Genomic DNA, 18612 nt, shown 5'->3' with positions numbered 1-18612 from the left:
AACATATTAGATACATTCCAGATTGGTTTTCGTAAGGGACTTTCCACTTCAACTAATGGGATAATTAGATCTGTGATCTCCAACTAATCCCATCAAAAGGACAGCCGCCCCCTCTATGGAGCATGACTTGATTTGTCCAGAGCGTTCAACCCTTATTAGAGAACGTCTCTGGACAAAGCTTGCCTCATGGGGAATCCCAGAAAATCTCGCGATTATAATAAGCCTCTATGAAGGAACCACGATTCAGGTCAAAGTGAATGGCCACGGAACTCTACCAGATGAGATAGCTACTAATAGATGAGTAAGACAAGGCGGCATCCTGCCAGCAAGTTTATTCATTCTCTATATAGCAGATCTCAACAAAGCCCCAGACAATGAATTTCTAGCAAGCCCTAAGATTGGTACTGAACCCCTAAGGTGGATCGCATACGCAGATGATATTGTCCTGCTAAACTACACACCAAAAGGACTCTAGTCACTACTGAATGCGTTCAGACCTATGCAGAACAACGACTTACAGGTTAATCCAGCAAAATCTCAAAGCTTGGTATTTAAAAATCATGGAGTACGAAAGGTAAATTATAGATGGTTCATGCAGAAGCAACAGATTAGGTCGATGAACTTATTTATCTGGGCATCACATTTTTAATCAGTGCCTGCCAAAAGTACTTGCGAGGAAGAACTTGAATTGAAACTCATCCCTCTTAGAGTGCAGATGACAAAAATACTAACAACATATTGCAAGTTCTCAATCCGCTCTCTGTTGAACTTCTATAAAGCAAAGATTGTGCCGTCATTACTTTATGGTTATGACACAAATCACAATTGACAAGAGATAAATTGGAAACTTCTAGAAGGGAAAATATGCAAACATTTTCTCCATCTTCCGTTGAGCTATCCAACGGCTACTCTTAGATACGGACTTGGATTAGCCAGTCTAAAAATGAACCTTGATTGGAAAATCATAACTTTGTTCAGAGCCATACAATCCTCTACAGAAAAATCTTTTGAATGAGATGGGTAATAGACAAAATAGATACTTAACGAAATTTCGTAAATATACATTGAATGTATTGGACAACTGTGATCAGACAATAATCGACTTAGTAGAAAATCCAATGGGTGTCAAGGTAGCCTTGTCTCGCGCAGACTGGATTGAAACCATTACCAAAATGAGAACTTCTAGGCTATACAAGTCTATTTTTGGCAAACCAAAGAATGTTCTTCCAAATTACTTAATGCAGTTTCCGGACCCAAAAAAGAGAATGGACCTCTTAAGAATAAGATTGAATATACTAAGAACAGATGAAATTCAGTCTGCAAGAGGCAAGCAACTCGACCACACTGCTCGCAACCTTCGTGAGGAAAATGGATCTCAATCGTTATGTCACATCTTAATATCATGCAAAGACACAAGATAACTTTGTGAAAAACGAATAGGCAGTTTGTAGACCATAACATGTGGCTTTACGAGCGATTTATTTTTCGAACGCCTCACTGCAGGCCATTAAAGATGGCTTACGATTGAAGTTGTGACGATATTAAGAGAGTTGACTTATTACGTAGTAATGGAACTACACTAGATATATGAATTTGTCAATTCCTTGTAGACATATTTTAAAATAAGATGTAAGTTTGTTAAATTGTTAGATGAAATGCTGCAAATGTGTAAAAGTCACTTGTTGGCACATGCACAATAATAAAATAAAAATATAAGAGCAAATTGATGTGTTTGTACAACCTGTATGGCATTGTGCCGAAACAGTTTTATGATAAGGATGATCATAAGAAACCCATACTGATCCGGTCTTCCCAAATAGGCAGAATTTGCTGCACCCTACCAGCAATTATATGTGTGGATATCTTTATATCTAAACTCAAAAATGCAATTGGTGTAGATGATTGACAAAACTTATGATGCTTCCTTAGATTTGGAATAACTGCCACCACAGACTCCAACAGAATCTGCTTAGCTTTACTGACAAAACAGTGAACAGGTCTGTGAACAGGTCGGTCAACGGCTCCACCAGCAAGGGAACCATGCCCCATTAGAAATCTGTTGTATGACAAGCAGGTCACCAAGGTCTAGGTGGTCTTTGGGACAAGCCCTAATTACTCATAAGGTGGGTGGTTGCTGCACTTCCAGGGGGTACCAAATGTTTTAGTCTGTGGTTCTGTCTGTACCTACATGGTGGTGTGAGTGTTGAGTGGATTAGGAGATGGTTGCTTTGCTTAGCTATAATTCCATTTAGGAAGATGGACTAGTCCATGTACAAGATGGAATGAAAGAATCAAGGCCATTATTGATGAGACCTTCACAGTAAGGCAGAGTGGAATCTTGGTGGGCATTCTAAAGTGCCATTCATCCGAGCTACTTCGAGTAGGCCACAGTTTCCAGAGGCCCTATATTTGAGGTTTTCAAGAGAGGATTTTCGGGAAATTATTGAAGTTCCACCTCAGAAGCTACAAGGAACACAAGACTGTTGAGACTGGTGGGATCAGTTTTACGACAGCAAGATAAAAAACATCAATGTAAGCTTGGTTTTAAAGAACCCATTTCTTGTGGAGGCAGACACTAAGAGACGGTTATGCCCCCTGGGCGCCCTCTGAGTTAGACAGTGCTTGGATCACATATGGCGTGAAATAGAAATGTTTTGGTAGATGCACGTAAGATCAATCAGGCAGTAATTGGTTAGTTATAACGTGCTTAATATCCAAAGGTTTATAAGAGGCAAATAGCAGAGGATATTCAGGTAAACCTTTGTCAAAGTGAGTGAGATAAATTATCTTAAGAAATATATATATTTACATGTATACTTATGTTTGTTCTACTTGTTAATCTCTCGTCCATGCAGATACTTACCTTCTGAAAGGATGTCAAGTTCCAGTGACTGATTTCTTATTTTATCCAAATTCCCCTTTCCCCCTAGAGTGTCACAAACTCAACTGGTCATTTATATTTAGTTGAGGACGCTACACTTTGCTGGGTCTGTGGGGCGCAGCAGCTCCTGCGTTGAAATTGAAGATAAGTCATGACAGCAGGTGGCAAGGCCGAAGGGAGAATCAAATACGCAAATAGAGGGAAAATGAAGCAAATTCACAGTGTACTAACATGTGACCAGCCAAGCGCTAAGAGGTACCAACGTCTGAGGTCACCCAAAACCAGAGGATGCCATAACTTTTCCTGATAAGAAGCTACAATTTTGAGGCCAACCTCAGCCAACTAATTGACACATAGCCCCAAAGTACTGATTGATGGAAGGGAGGCAGGGTGAATCTTGGGGCACACCGCATCTGGGTAAACATTCTGCATGCTGCTAATTAAAGTGAAGATTTATGCCTGGGGGTGTAACTGACCCAATCAGAATGGACCAAATAATCTAGGGTCCTATAGTTAGTAGAACCAATGAGACGTCGTACTTGTAGTGACGTCTAGCACGAGTGATGTAGAGGGATGGGCGTAGACGCCCACCCGATAAATTATCCAATCCTCACACTCTGTTACCATATACAGTTATAGCACCTATACTTAAGTTTTCTTTTTAACCAATAGAATTGCATGACAAACTTTTGTGTGTTACACGTCAACGATGACGAGAATTTACTAGAACTACTGCTGTCTGAATGAAAAATTTGGAAGTTGAAGCAAGACGGGCGATCGCATCACTGAAGATTTCCACATTGCTTCCCCGTTTTTTGTACTCGTCATTAAACGGACTTCCCTTTGCCAATCCATTGAGTTGTCCTTATTGATTGCTGTTGGAGTAAGAGAATCCTGCACCTCATCCACCTCATGGTGCAGCTTGCTCGTCTTAAAGTACTCGAGGGGGAGCTCTGACCCCATGGGCCCGTCAGAGGTCGCTCCGCCCTCCTGTACACAGGTATTACAGTACCGCACTTCAGGGTGGGAGGTGCATGGGCGGTGGAGTGGAGTTAAAGAGTTTATATTAACAGAACTGTACACACTTTTCAGATTATGGACCTGTGTTCCTGAGAAGCAGTGCAAGAATCTGGAGATTTTTTTATTTTTATTTTAGCCACTGCGGGCCCCCACCCCCCACAGTGTTGTGAAGAGACAGTTGCAGACAGGACGCCTGGAAGGAGTTTGCATGGTTCAGCAACTCCTGCAGGCAAGAATGACTGGGACCCGACATACTCCTACGGTTTCACGTATTTTGCTATGGCTGTTTTCACCGACTATTTTTAAATTGGGGGGTCCCCCCTCAAACGCCATATAACCCACCCCACCACCTCACCCTGCAACTCACTACCCCAAATCACCTATACCAAACAACCAACATGTTAGAAAAATGACTCAAAACCGGGCAACATTTTGGTAACGACACCTACAGAGTGAGCAAAGTCTTCCCGATCAAATAATGGTAAGAGGTCAGTCAATGGCTTTGCCACCAAGGCAGCCACTGCCCTAATAAAATCAGTTGCGAGGGCAGGACTTTCATTGTTCTTCACTTTTGTAGTTTATATAGGTTCTTCTAATATTTATTTAGGTTCCATGTCATTTAATCTCCTGTAATTTCATGCCCTGTCATTTTAACGGGCACATTCAATCGAAAATGCTCATCTTTTTTTATTTAATTTTTTGGGGGGGGGTTCCACCCCATCCCCCAAACCCCCTCCCACACTTATTTTTGGCTATTGCCTACCCGTCCAAACCCTTATCTGCCCTTTCCCACCCCCCTAAAATATTTGATGAGCACATTCGATGGAATGTGCGCGTTAAAATGCCTGGGGATGAACATGCAGGCGATGAAAAGACGTTGTACCGTTTATTTGTACCAGCTGCTTGGGGTTACAGCATCTTGTGTAGACAGGCTTTCCTCACCTCACTGTTGGTGCGATGCAGATTGTAAAATTTCCATTAGACATCTCTAAAGGCTTTGGGTTTATTCTTCTCTGCACTACTTTCAACGCCATCATCTACAATAGTCGTGATAAAGTATTGGTGTGCTTGTATTTTTAATCTGTGCGCCAATACGTTTCCCACCTTGTTCCCTTGCTCAAAAACAAAACCATCCAGAGTAGTTTTTGAGGGGAGCCTAGAAAGCCACACAACCACAACATCAAAGTATCCCAAGGAGGAAAACAACATTGGGCGACTAGAACAGAGGGGGGTAGGAATTCCAGATTGGGCAATTTCCCACACAATTGGGCTACTCAAAATACTGTTGTGCAGGAAACAATATGTGTGAGTTGCCCAATCGTGGGCTGATTTGTGCTACTTTTTATGTCAGAGGAATTAATCTAAAAAAGGCGTGAATTTGCAAATGTAATATGTATCGTTAGACACACAACAAAAAGTACTGTGCAATAACTTCATTGTACGACACACAGCAATATTGAAGCAGATTTGGGAAGCACAAAATATAAGTATGTTTAAATTTCTGGCACCACTGGAGGGGGAAATTCTATACCAAGCAGCAAGAGGACGCGACTGACTGACAAGAAGCAGCCTTTGAAATGTTCCAGGCCCAAAGTCATCCAAAGAAGAAAAATGCAATACAGTTCCAAAAAGCAGGGACAGTCCGAATCCTGGAGGAGGAAAAAGGTTCCAGTGATCAGTTCAGTATAAATCCACAAGAGCCTCCAGCAGTGTCCATCCATGGTAGAAACACAAAAAATTGAGAAGAAGCAGGTCGCCATATGCACAGGAATAAATGCGAGCTGGAGGGAGATCAAACATTCAGAAAGGCACAGCAGACAAAGCCCAGCAGTCAGTACCAGGCGAAGCAAACAGCAGGGACAAGGGTAGGGAGAAAACCAAGGCTGTACTAAACTTGTGAGGCAAGTATCAAACTATTTGAGAAGCACTAGACAAGTATTTGAGGCAATATTTATTTCCGGATCTGTAAGCAGCCATAGAAACTGAAGGAAGGGATTGGTCCCAATTCCATACAGCGCGGCGAGATCAGGATGTTCCAGGGACGATGGAAAAGAAATCTGACGTGCACTGACATTGAATTGAATGTCAAGGCAATTGAAATGTGTGTCATCGAGTGTTGCGGTGTGTAGGTCCTCGAGGCATGACATTTTGACAGAGAAAATAGCCTGGAATGTGATGACTTTACATGGTAAAATTATGTAGACCTTGCACTCCAGTTGCAGGTTTCTAGTCCATCCTTTTTGTAATGGAAGCCTCTGCCCTCCAGGAGAATCTAGAGTGGGTTGATCCGACCAATCTTCTGTTCATTACTACATTAACATCTCTTGCGATAATCCACTCTCCCTCAATGAATACCAAGTATTTCTCGAAAATGAATCAAAGACATCCAAGTCCTGTGTTTGGGGCATAAAAGGATGCTGCAGTATATATTGCTTAATAAAACCATCACATGTTTTCCGTCCTGGTCTCTATTCTGCGCTTCAGTTGAGAAGGCAATGTTTTTGCAAAATAAGGGCTAAGCCTGCCTTTTTCAGAGTACAAGAAGACCAGGTCTGAAATGCATAATGATTACTTTTTATAACCTTGTCTGATCTTTTCCTAACAGAGGAATTTCTGTAGTGCCAATACACTAACTTGCCCCTTGCGAAAGAGGTTAAAGATATTTGTGACCTATCTTCGGATGTCGTCCCTTCTTCCATAGGGGAGCCCTTCCATAGGGGGAGCCCCTTACCATGTGTCCAAGGAGGTGAGGCCGTTACCCCCAAAGTCCCCCTGGGGGAGGTACCTAGCGCGAGAATCTCATGGTGAGGGAGGACTCCACTGAGAGTAGAGACGACTTTGTTAGAACACGGTATCCTTTTGACCCTCCCACATTCCCTCAAACTTCTCTTACCCTCCCAGAAGATTCCCCAATGTACTTTTGCTACACATCTCAGGAAGAAACCATTGGGAAGGAAACCACATAAGGTATCCAATAGCAGTACTGGGATGAGAAAGGAGGACAAGTGCAATGAAGATCAATGCTGAGAGCCAAGACACGTGGTCTATTCGTTTGAAAATCTACCGATTGGTCTGCTGTCATTAATAACAGGAAAGGGAACAGAACACTGGCGCCATTAACTCTCAGCACAGCTCGGGAGCTCAGCAGGCTACATGAAGGAGGTCAGATCAGAGAAGCAGACTGAGTCGGTGAAAGCAGCGCATCTGCAAGGATCCCATGAAGCACAAAGCTACAAAGCTCCCTGCAGCAGGGGGGTGGTAGAGGTGGGGGAATGGGGGGCAATACACTCGCCAGGAGCATGGGTTGATGGAGCACAGGAAACCCACCCTCGGGCTGCTGGAGAGGCTCACGGGACACCAGAGAAGGCTCTGGATAGCTGGAAAAGCCACAGAAGACCGTGGGAGACCCGAACACAACCGGAGATCGGCCGCCAGTACTAGGGTAGATGAGGCTGGGGAGACCCAGAGAACATGAGAAACACTAGAGAAATAAGGACCAACATATGTACACGTTTGCCATGACACAGCAGTAAAGTAGGTCTGGGACCCACATTGGGAAAACGTAACCCAAAGAACATTAAGAGCAAATACGAACTTAACTTTGCATTTACAGTTGACATTCACAAACCTTGGCAGGGGAGTAAACCAAGGTCGTGGCATCAAGAAACAACAGATAGAACAGTACCTGTGCTGGGGAGATGCACCTCGACCAGCGGCAAAGAAAAAGTACAAAGTTAATGTGTGCAAGTGACAATCTGCAATTGGCAGGAGGGTAAACCAAGGCTGTGGGTGGAAGTAAAACCAGAGAGAAGGACAGGGGGAACAAGTTTGTTGAATCCCAATTTGCAAGAAAGTGGACCAAGAAGGGGATATAGAGCAAATAGGGTCAGGGGCCCTCAGCACAGTCAAGGAGAGAAAGCCAGACTATTCTTCCTCGTAGTACTCTGGGAGCCGGATCTGGTTCCAACGCGTCTGGGACTCTCAGGGCAGCTTGGAAAAAGGAGTCCAGGCCATTCTTCCTTGTCACAGGGCCAGGGGGGCATTCTTCCTCGTCACAGGGCCTGGGAGGCAGGTCTGCCAAACATAGTTAAGGGCATATCTTGAGCATTGAAGAGATGGAAAACACTTTGGCTAAAGCTGGAAAGACTCTGGGAAAAGGGAACCAATCCGTTGAGTTTTGTGAAACTTTGGTTTGCTTATCTACACCTTTTTGGAACTTGTGTTTTGAGCTGCAAAGCTGGGCTGCAGATCGGCAGCCAAAAGACATTTCCCTTGTCACATTACAGTAAGTTTAGCTTGCGAGGGATAGGTTAGGATTTGGTCACAGGACGCAAAATTTACTTTGGACATTCTGACACAGACAGTTTCATTAGCTAGTGTGTTGAGGCCGCGAAACCCCTCTTAGAGGTAGGGTTAGTTAGGATTTCCTCCAACGCCCCCAATTTTTGTTAATAAATGTTTTTGCAAATCAACATGTCGCTTCTTACTACTATACAATCACACATTGAATTTCTACTGGGTATATGGAGACCTTGAACAATCAATATCAAAATAACCAAATTTTAGCTCTCACCATCTGTGTATAAAACAGTATTTGCTACAGGGTTTTAATAACTGATCCTACTAACACTTTGTGGATATGCCAGGCACTTGGGGTCCAATCGATTCAACCATACAGAATGGTTTTCACCATCGTCTATATCCTAACAAAATGCCATAAAATGGTTGGGTGTTGTTGAAATTCGCCAGAGTACCTGGTCAGTGAAATAACAGTAGACGGGGTACAACAATTCATTTCACACACTCCATTGAGCAGACACAGGATACAGTTGGATCCTAGACAAACAGCTTACCCGGCACAGGAGCGTCTCAGACGGAAGTGACCCATACCAATTCATGTCCTCAGCACTCTGTATATGGCTTAAACATTAAATTGGTTCATTGCTATGCCATTACACAGACCACTTTCAACCTGTGACCAACCTATGCTGCCATTCCCTCATCCTTGCATCTCCTCGACTTACAACGTTTGACGCCTGCTTGGATTGCTTGGTTGGTGGAGCTCTGCTTCTTCAAAGCCAGGAGGGCCTTTTTCTAAAAATGAAACAGCATACAAGAAAAACATGTGGTAAATTAACTTATCAAAGGCTCAGTTAAACATGAGCAGATATCAGGTTTCCTGGTGGAACATACAGGTCCCTATCAAGAGAGCTAAATGTTATCAAAGGGTCCTAACGGCGTTCTGGGCAGTTATCGAGTTCATGACTATGCAGAACCTAAAAGGCATATGCACATACTGACATGGACAGGCAGGCCAAAGTCCCATCTTCCACAACCTTCCAGGGGCCGGATTCTTGGAGGAATGAGAAAAGGTGCCCTGTTTGCCGAAACCATCTAGAATTTTCTTTTTTTTTTTTTAAACTAAAACAATCAGTTAACGTGAAAACAGATCTATTTTGAGCAATGTTATTTATAGAGCCTTCTGCCATAAAGCAATGAGAAGATCAGACAAATAATCGACAACCAACACTTACCTTTTTCTTCAGCTTGGCATACTTCTTCTGTAAAGCCTCCTCTTCCTCAGTAAGGCCAGCTGGAAATATCACCATCTTTGCCCTGCAATGGGTTGAAACAAAAGCCGACATTTTATAAGACGCATAACTATTTTTTTTCTTTTTTACCTCTCAAGTGAGGGGTGGGTGGACCTTACAATCATTTATGTAATTCAGGACAGAAATGTGCAGGTTCCCCGGCAGTATTCTCCGGCTTACTGGAATATGCCTCAAAACCAGAAGTTGCTGTTAGGTCCCGCTTGCCAAATCTTTACTGCAAACCTTGTACTGGAAATCCTTAACCCCTTAAGTGCCAAGGACGAGGTATCTCGTCCTTGGTATTACCTCCCCAGTGCCAAGGACGAGATAGCTCGTCCTTGGCACTTAAGGGGTTAATGATGATGAAAATGTTAGAAGGCTTTGCATGGTGAAATACCGAAATCACCAAAAAAGGCCTTGGCACTGGGGGGGAGGGGACCCATGGCAGTTAAAATAAAGCAAACAAATAATATGTATGTTCCCGGAATGTATTTATTTCTTGCTTGATCTTTGACTTTGCTACTGTTTACAGCATGCACCATGTATTTTCTCTTTTTAAAAGAAAATGGCTAAATACAGATCTATCTGCAACCCCAGAGCATTGTTCTCTGGCGGCTCAGAGATGTCCTCTGTATCCGAGCACCCGGGAGTTAAAAGGTCTTATTCCAGCTACATTTGACTGGTTAACTGCAGCCCGAGACATGAATCCTCCCTTATCCACTCAAGTTGTATTGTAAAAGGAGGACCTTGAAGCCCCTTGTTGCTTTGTTTCCAAACAGAAACCGTTAACAAAATGTCTACGCATATGTGCGATTTTCTCTTTAAGAAAAGAAAAGGTGGTCTGTATTCAGACGCAGATTGTTGAGGAGCATTTAACGTGCAGCATGCATTGTGTCAGATGGGTGGACTCTATTGCATAGAAATCTTCCTAAGCTGTGCCCCAACAATAGCCTTGGTTGTAGAAGACGTTCCTACCAATCTTCCCAGGCAATGGTCTGAACGCTGTGTGCATTACTTCCTTCCAAGACCCGCAGCTTCCCAAGACGCAGTCTTAACATTGCCCGTGGGACCGGTATGTCCCGACATATCAGACTGTTACAGAGTTTGTAAATGCCAACATATCACAGAGAACTCTGTGGATTCTGGAGCATGCCCCAAGAGTGGGTCTTTCTTGAATACAAAAGTGCCCTTGTGATTGCAGAGCGCTCTTTTGTGCCTGTCTGCTCGGGATTTAGAACATAAGTGGGGCGGAGACCAGAAGACAACCCATCATGTTTGCCTCTTGTCTACCCTGGGATCCAGACACACTTTTGAAAGGATCACTAAGCCTTTAAGCATTCAAGTGCTTTTGCCCTTTTGAACACTGCTTACCAAAGATCCACTGAGGAACATTTTGTCAACATTCACGAATACCTGTGCTACAACATTGTGTTTCTACATCCTGGGCCCAATGGCTCCTACAACAGGAGTGGGAGCTCTGAGGCACTAAGTAGCAACTACTAAACATTGGCTCCGAGCTGTGGGATAAGAACTACATGAATGCAGTAGGATGAATCCTGCAGAGTCCTCACAAAAACCCTACCTAAAGTCTCCCCTCAGGTGGCATGGGGGAAGGCAGCCGCTACCTGATCTTGACCCAGGGGGTGGTATTAGCCGGAGTATCACCTGGGAGGAGAAGGGCCCCAGAGGAACAGGAGGACTCCGTTGGGAGGGAAGCAGTATTTGTCTTCAAGGGAAGAAATGCCAGTGATGCCAGACTATGTAATGGCTTGTTGTCGGAGGGAGGTTTTCTTTCCCAAAGATAATGGTCTTGAAGGTCGTGAAAACTGTCCCCCACACCCCCTTCAGAAAGACACCCACATTTATGGTGATGAAAGTGCCTATGATAAACAGAGGAATGTAAACCACCACCACTTATTGAGTCAGTCTAAAAATCCTTTGGATGATGTAATTAAAGAAAGAAGTGAAATAGGTAAAATTGGAGTAAAAGTAGTAATTTGAACATTGTGGCATAAACAGCACCAACGTGTCTTATGTCTTTTCAGAAGAAGAATTAATTGCTAAGTTGTTTGAAGTGAACTTTACCACATAAGTCCTTGTAGCAGTGTTAGAAACGTTTAGTCCTGACAGGAGAGTATACCAGGGCAAGGGACTTTGTGGTGGTAGACCTGGCAGGTTAGTGGACCAGGTAGAAGTTGTTGAAGTACTGTGTTGTGGTTAAAGACTTTGAAGAAAAAGAAGTGGCAAAGACCACAACAGTATCTTGTGATTACATCCTGACAAAGCATTGCTGTTGCTAAAATTGATTTTGTTTTCCAAAGAAGAAGTTGTGTTGAACTCTGTTACAAGTGGAGAGACAAAGAGTTGTTATTTCTCTTGAACTGTTGGAAAGTCCAAGTGAGAGACTTTTGGAGCAAGAAGAACCTTAGCACCAGACCTTTGTTGTAGAATGGAAGTTCCCAATTTGTAACTGTGCATACAAATTCCTACTTTGATCCTGGGGAAGGGAACATTACCCAGGTTACAAGGAAAAACAAACAGTATTTTGGACATAACTGATATTTGAATTGCCATATATTTCCTTCATATGTTTGTTGTATGTAAAAGTGTGAGGGACAAATTCCTTTTGTTAGAGTGTTCCTTTAGTTTATTTTAATAGGAAGGGAAATCCTCTTTAGGGTAGGATAGTGAGGCGTACATCAAACCTTTATGGTAATTTATGAAAAACCTTCACAAAAGCTGTCCGCCTCACATTTCTGAACCCTCGCAGTAGCTTTAAGTGCTGGATAATTTCTGATACCTAAAAACGTCCTACCCTAAAAGTCCAACTAGCACCATTTAAGAGAAAAGTAAAATTCCAGAGGAAAATAAGCGTGAGATTCATACCTATTAAAGAAATAGGTTTACAATTCCAACAACCAAGGTATCACAATATTTTAGTATGAGTATTTAACAGAGTTAATTGTTAGGAGAAATTACTATTGGTATGGGATTCAGTGAGGTGAATCCAATTGACCTACGGCGGTTTATACCATATTAGAAATAAACCACACAATGGGATTGCACCAACATGCCAATACCTATGAATATAGATTTATTTCAGTCAGAAATCATTCATTTATAATCATGCCATTATTGATCATCATTTACAAAAAGATCAAGAACAGTTCTTACATGCAACAAATTCAATACTTTTAGTGAAAATCACTTAAAAAAACAACTTGACATTTCTAATCCATACATTCTAGATATGAATTCACCAGTCTCAATTGCCTTCAAACATACAGATTCATTTTCTGGCCTACACGAGTTGTCACTGTCTGGGTTTTTCCAAGGATAAAGTAGTTGTATTTTGAATTTGTTTCTTGAACTGTCTGTTTCTAAGCTGTGAAATCAATTTCCCAATCTTCTAGTGTGAAAGCAAACATTGCTTATTGGATCTCCTTCATTTACTGCATATGGTGCTTATGAGCACCTCAAATTAAGATTAATGTCCACATAGTGTACAAATGTCACCAGATTTTCTTCCCAATGATTTTCATGCTTCAACCAGTTTGTTTTACATATTTATATTACATTTTATTAGGAGGACATTCATCTAAGTGGCGTATGGCATATACTGATGAGATTTACACCATATTAGCTCAACTTCTCACTTGCAACTGAGCAGGACAGGATTAATGGTCGTCAAACAATAGATTGTCCACAGAGTTAAGTTTAACAAATATCTTTGTTACAAACAGGAAGGTTGCACTAAAGGTAGAATACTACAAGCTTGGAAGAGTGTGGGACAGAAAGCATGCACAAGAGAAGAAAACACCATACATGTTATGGTTGGTTTAAAGAACAGAAAAGAAACACCCTAAAACGTGAGACTATTTCACCAAATATGCCACACATTGGCACAACGCCACCCAGTAGCCATACCGTGAAATGCATGCTTTTCAACTAATTTGCATGTTAACAATGTACTGCTCTGTCACTCTGAACTGGAGCTGGAGTTCCAGGGATGGCAACTAGGTGGCGCCAAACCAAGTGTGTTTAGTTGGTTGAAAAGGCCTATTCTACTCTTATGAATGTACACCGTAAAGAGAAGCTCTTAATGACTCCCAGACACTGAAAGAAGGTTGAAGGTTTTATTTCAGAACTATAAGGAGGTGGCTTCAAAGGTTTCCCCATCGCGAGCTTGAGTGGGCTTCTACCTCCCCAACCAAGGCTTCTCAACTAGATCGAGGCGTTACCTATCGAATTATATCTATTAGGAAGCCCTAAAAGCAAAAGCCTTACTTATCTGGCTCCCTCTGGGAATTTTCTATACGTGCCCTGACCCGACACTTCCCCCAGGTTTCTGAATAGAAACCAATTGTTCAACTGGGCCGATTTCAGGTTCCCTGGTCCAATCTCTCCTTCAGCCACTCCAGTTTTCTCCATTCCTTGGATCCAACGACTCCCATCTGTTCTACTCTCACTCTCCCGTCCTATCTTACTCCCTCCAGTCATCTTCCCAATCTCTCACTTCTGTCCCTCCGACGTACACACCATGTCACTGCCGGTCTTTCCTCGCCCCTCTTTTCCACTCTTCACTCTCCTGGAACATGGTGCCCTGCTCATTCTCCCATACTAATATCCCCTCCCATTTACTCCCCTCTCTTCTCACCACTCTCCTCTGTCTACATCTCGATGCCCTAATCTTATCACACACTCTCTGCCTTTCTTCTACACTACCTGCCCCATTCCTGCTTCTCTTTGCCTTCACCTCTCCTCCCATTACCGCCTTGCACCCTCTCTCCACACCCTCCGACCATATACTATCACTCAAACTCCCATATCCATCCTGCATTTAATGACCACCCTGTGCCTGTCTTTTCCCCCAGGGGCTGGGAAACACAGCTGTGAGCTTTAAGAAAACCTTTAGCTCGGTCCCCTTTTCAGTCTCTGTCAGCAAGACAGCAGTGAGACATTCAGGCTGCTCACTTTCTCTCTGGCTTCCTTCATGTGCCAGGGAGTTACGCTCCCAATTCGACCTGGGGAGGATGTCAGTGTTGCTTCGGCTCACCTTCAGTCTTTTTCCTCCTTCAGAGTTGGTTTTTTATTTGCCCAACATTTGCTTGGGGTTAAATAGGTTGTTGCTAGGTTTTCCTGTCTGGGTTGGGCAGGAGGAATCCCAGTATATTCAATTTTCTTTCTCGATGCAGTCTCGAGGTTCCGGTCTGCGTTTCTTAGTAGAGCCCAGGTGTACTCTGAAGTTGTAGTCTGAAAGAAAGAAGAGCATTTGGGCCAGAAAGAGCACTGGGAGGTATCATGTGATGGAAGGTGGTACCCACATGTATGTCCATGCAGTCAAAAGAAAGGGGAATCCTGGTTGCCCTGCACTACTCTCTTCAAGGCAGGTAGTGGCACTACACCATTGACTTAGTTGGGGGCACAACCTCCTGCATTGTTAGCCTTAAGGACTAGCCAGTGCCTCCTAAACAAAATGAGGTAAGCCAGAAGGGAGGTTCAAAAGGAACTCGCTCTCAAAACAATCTGTTCAGGATCCCAAAACTGTCCAACAGAAATGCTGGGGGACCCACTGAAGTAGAATAAAAGGCTGGGAAAAGGAATATTGTTCCCAGCTAGGACCTGCATGCGACTGTGAAGAAGTACAAAGGATTTTAACTCCTGCAACACCCCTTTACATAGAGCAGCAGCAGAGCCACACAGTTGGTGTCCCCCGACAGGGGTCAAACGTTTCACAATACTGCAGGCTGCAACAGTCCAGCACAGAGGAGTCCTGTTGGAATGATTGCAAGACAGGTACCGGGCCACAACTCTTTCGGGCTCTGAGAGAATGTCCACAGCTGTGCAGGACTTGGTACTAGCGGTGAACACCAGGGAGGTTAGAGACATTGGAAGGCCCCCCTTGGTCGAGAAAGCGCAGATCTTTGCCTCACAGAGGTTGGCTTTGGCAATTGTTGGAGCTGCAGCGTTGAGCATCCTTCTATGGCCTATCCTGCTTCAGAGTACAGATTTCAGTTATTGACTGAAGAAATAGTGGCAGATGCAGTGTCCCAGATAAGATTTTTTTTATTTGTGTATGTTCAAAAGAACTTAAAGAAGTTGAACATCAAAAAGCGCAGTGGCTACGCAAGGGTGGGCCCCTCATCCTGTTATCCTCGTCATGGTGTGTTGAAGTATTTTGGTGGTTGCTAGGAGCCAAGTGGTTCGGTCTCCTCGGATCAGTCTTGACCACCAAGTTTCTTCGTCCCACCCGTATTCGTCTGAGATTAGTTGCTTTAGGTAAGCCAATCTCAGGTCGAAAGTTTTCGGACATGACAACAGTAGGTGTCGGATTGTTTCCGTCTTAGCTTTGCACAGACGGCACGTGCTGAGTCTGATAAGCCTCTAATGTTGCGGATTTCATTTGTTTCAAGATTTTGAAGTGGGAGTATTTTACTCCCTATTTTTTAAAGTTGGGAGTAAAAGGATGTTTTAGTAAGTAAAAGAGTAAGTCCCATGCACAGTGGGAGTATTTAATAAGCAAGTAAAAATGTTTTCAGCAAGTTATTCATGCAAATGAAAACGTACACGTTTAACTCTTCAGATAAGGCAGTAATAATAGTAGAACTTCTTCCTGCAGGTCTACGTTATATCCATGGGGCTGTGTGGATGAAAGCAGGGGGACATTCTCTGATGCGTCGGTTCCCCCTTTTTTGTTGGGAGTATTTGCCTATTTTTAGGGAGTAAAAGTGGCCGATACACCCCATATCCGTAGGGCTGGCCAGACGTTTCCTTGATATAAAGAAACCTGGGCTAGGGGTTGGGGGGCTGAAGGCCCCTGCCCACCTATCAAAAAGGACCTACAGCATTCAGATATGGAGTGGCTATCAAATCCTGGATAGCCAGCTCAGTCACAATTGTGACATCACTCACACTCACTGGGAAGATATCTATTGAAGCGGTCTGCCACCCCCTACCCAATCCAAAACAGTTCAAACATTCTTGCACTTCCCGGCTTCCTTCAAGAAATGTCCAAAAGAGCATGTCCATATACGGCTATTTCGTACCTTGCTCAGAAGATGACCAATGAAGCCAGTGCACTACAAAGGCAGAGCCCCAAAAACGAAAGCAGACATTTTGGACATCCATTGTAGTAAACTGGCTTCTTGTGGTGAAACGGGTTAAGGTGTACAGGAGTGCAACTAAACATGAGAAAAAGAGGTAGCATTGCCACTAGCCTATCTGGGTAACACTGCTTACTTATTACTGGGCACCAAAGGTATATGAAAATGGGGATCAGATCACTCTGCAATGGTAGCCTTAGGGTCTAAAGAGTGCACCCATTACAATACGAGTTGCTACAATGGGCAAGGCTGAAAAGGATCTCACTCATCAGAAACAAGTAAGGTTCATACAGTCAGTAGGCACGTATGTTGAGAGTCCCGTTAAAAGAGATGGGAAAGCTGCACAAAGAAAATTAGTTCACAATAGTTCCCTAACCAATACAAAGTCTTTTGAAATAAAATGTAGTAAGAATTATACAAAGACTAGTAATGGGCCAGTACATGTGCAAAGGTAAGTGAAACCCTGGTTATATAGTCACAATGTATGTGTATAATTGGAATCAGGCTTTTAAACAAGAAGGTAAACCTTGGGGTGAGAGTTGGGAGATGGCAACCGATTTAAAGATCTGCAACTTTAAATGTTTGGTTTTCACCATGAAGGAGGACCTAAGGAAATAAGGTATTCATGCAACAGCCTAGGAATGGCTACACAACCAAAACACCATGTCCAACATTGTCCCATTGCTACCATCAGATTGTGTGGGTTTCTTTACTATCCTCTGAAATCTACCCGTGGGTGGATCATCCGCCTGATCCTCCCGACCCTTTTCTGAGTCACAGTCACAATATGAGAATTCAGCATTTTCGGAAGCAGTCATCCCATGGTAAGAATCACCATCAGAAACATCATTTCTATGGTTAGCCTTTTTAAAGCAAGGAGAGGTTTTGTGATGCGAGTGCCACCCTGCTATGCCGTGACCATGGATCCTTTTACATGGATGATCAACAGTGGTTGCAGATCAAAAGAAGGAGTTGCTTTCTGTTTACTCGATTTCTTAACTAACACTTGATTGCCTTTCTCCATCTGGGGTGGGGGGACCGAGCCCCAAGGCGTTGGTCAGCATATTAGCCTTGCAAGTGGCGTCTTGGAGAGCAGTCAACATGTCTGCATCCATCATTGCACTGGCAGTAAGAGGTATTACTGTGCATACGATGCAGATAAACATTCTTCTCAGATGGACATTTGCCGGTTGTGCTGTGTGCCATGTTTTTGAACTCCCTTAGTAGTGGACACAAAGCATGCAGCGGGGATACTTTCAGAATGTAGCATGTTTCTATCATTTTCTTTAGAGTGCCCATAAAATGTGCAACTGGTTGTTTCACTCTCCAATGTTGTAATCCTAAGTATTCAGTGATCGATGCAAAATCATGTCCACTAAACGGAGGACCATTATCAGTCTTCACAATCTTATGATCAATACATCCTGCAGAAATATGTCCAGTGCAGGAATAATGTCTGTAGCAGAAGCTGATGTAATGAATTGCAGTCCCGAACATTGCAACATTTCATCCAGAAATGATACGACATAGCAGTTATTCTGAAGCGGGACAAAACCGATCTACCACCACTTCCACCCAAATAGTGATTTGTACAGGATCAAGGAAAAGGCATGGAACTACACTCATGCAGATGCAACATTTCTGTGGCGTGGACTCCACCAATTAGCCCATTTTATGGACCCACACATTTTGGCGCAAGAGTCACTTTGCCACAGTATCCCTTGTAAGCCATTGCAACAATTGGTTGGTGTAATTAAACTGGGACAACTAGCTGGTTGTTTTTTAACAGCAGGCAAACTTGGCATGCTGAGGCCATGCCATTTACCTGAACAAAAGCATGTTATGATATTTGCTACGGTGGATTCTGTAGACGTTTCTTTTCTCATGCTTTCAAGGATTATCAAGTCTGGGCCTGCAAGGAAGCCATGCAATTTATGTATTGCTCAGCTTTTGCCAATCGTGCAGAGTGTCATGAGCAATGGGTGCCACGATATTGTAGGGGAGGACTGGTCCAGGA

At 43.3% G+C, this 18612-nt stretch overlaps 1 protein-coding gene across 1 annotated transcript in view; it reads right to left on the bottom strand.

Annotated features, from left to right (window-relative positions):
• Window positions 1-18612, bottom strand: part of NELFE (negative elongation factor complex member E) — a 317928-nt gene that overhangs the window by 256697 nt on the left and 42619 nt on the right. The window contains exons 2-3 of the mRNA XM_069635004.1: window positions 9436-9517; window positions 8926-8995 (exon numbers count right to left, since the gene is read on the bottom strand). Of these exons, the coding sequence (XP_069491105.1) occupies window positions 8926-8995; window positions 9436-9510 (145 nt within the window). The 5' untranslated portion in view covers window positions 9511-9517. The remainder of the gene's footprint in view (window positions 1-8925; window positions 8996-9435; window positions 9518-18612) is intronic.

The sequence above is a fragment of the Ambystoma mexicanum genome, chromosome 13, assembly GCF_040938575.1.
Source record: "Ambystoma mexicanum isolate Mex_15411 chromosome 13, UKY_AmexF1_1, whole genome shotgun sequence".
In the NCBI taxonomy this organism is placed as follows: Eukaryota; Metazoa; Chordata; class Amphibia; order Caudata; family Ambystomatidae; genus Ambystoma; species Ambystoma mexicanum.
This window is presented reverse-complemented; position numbering and strand designations above follow the sequence as displayed.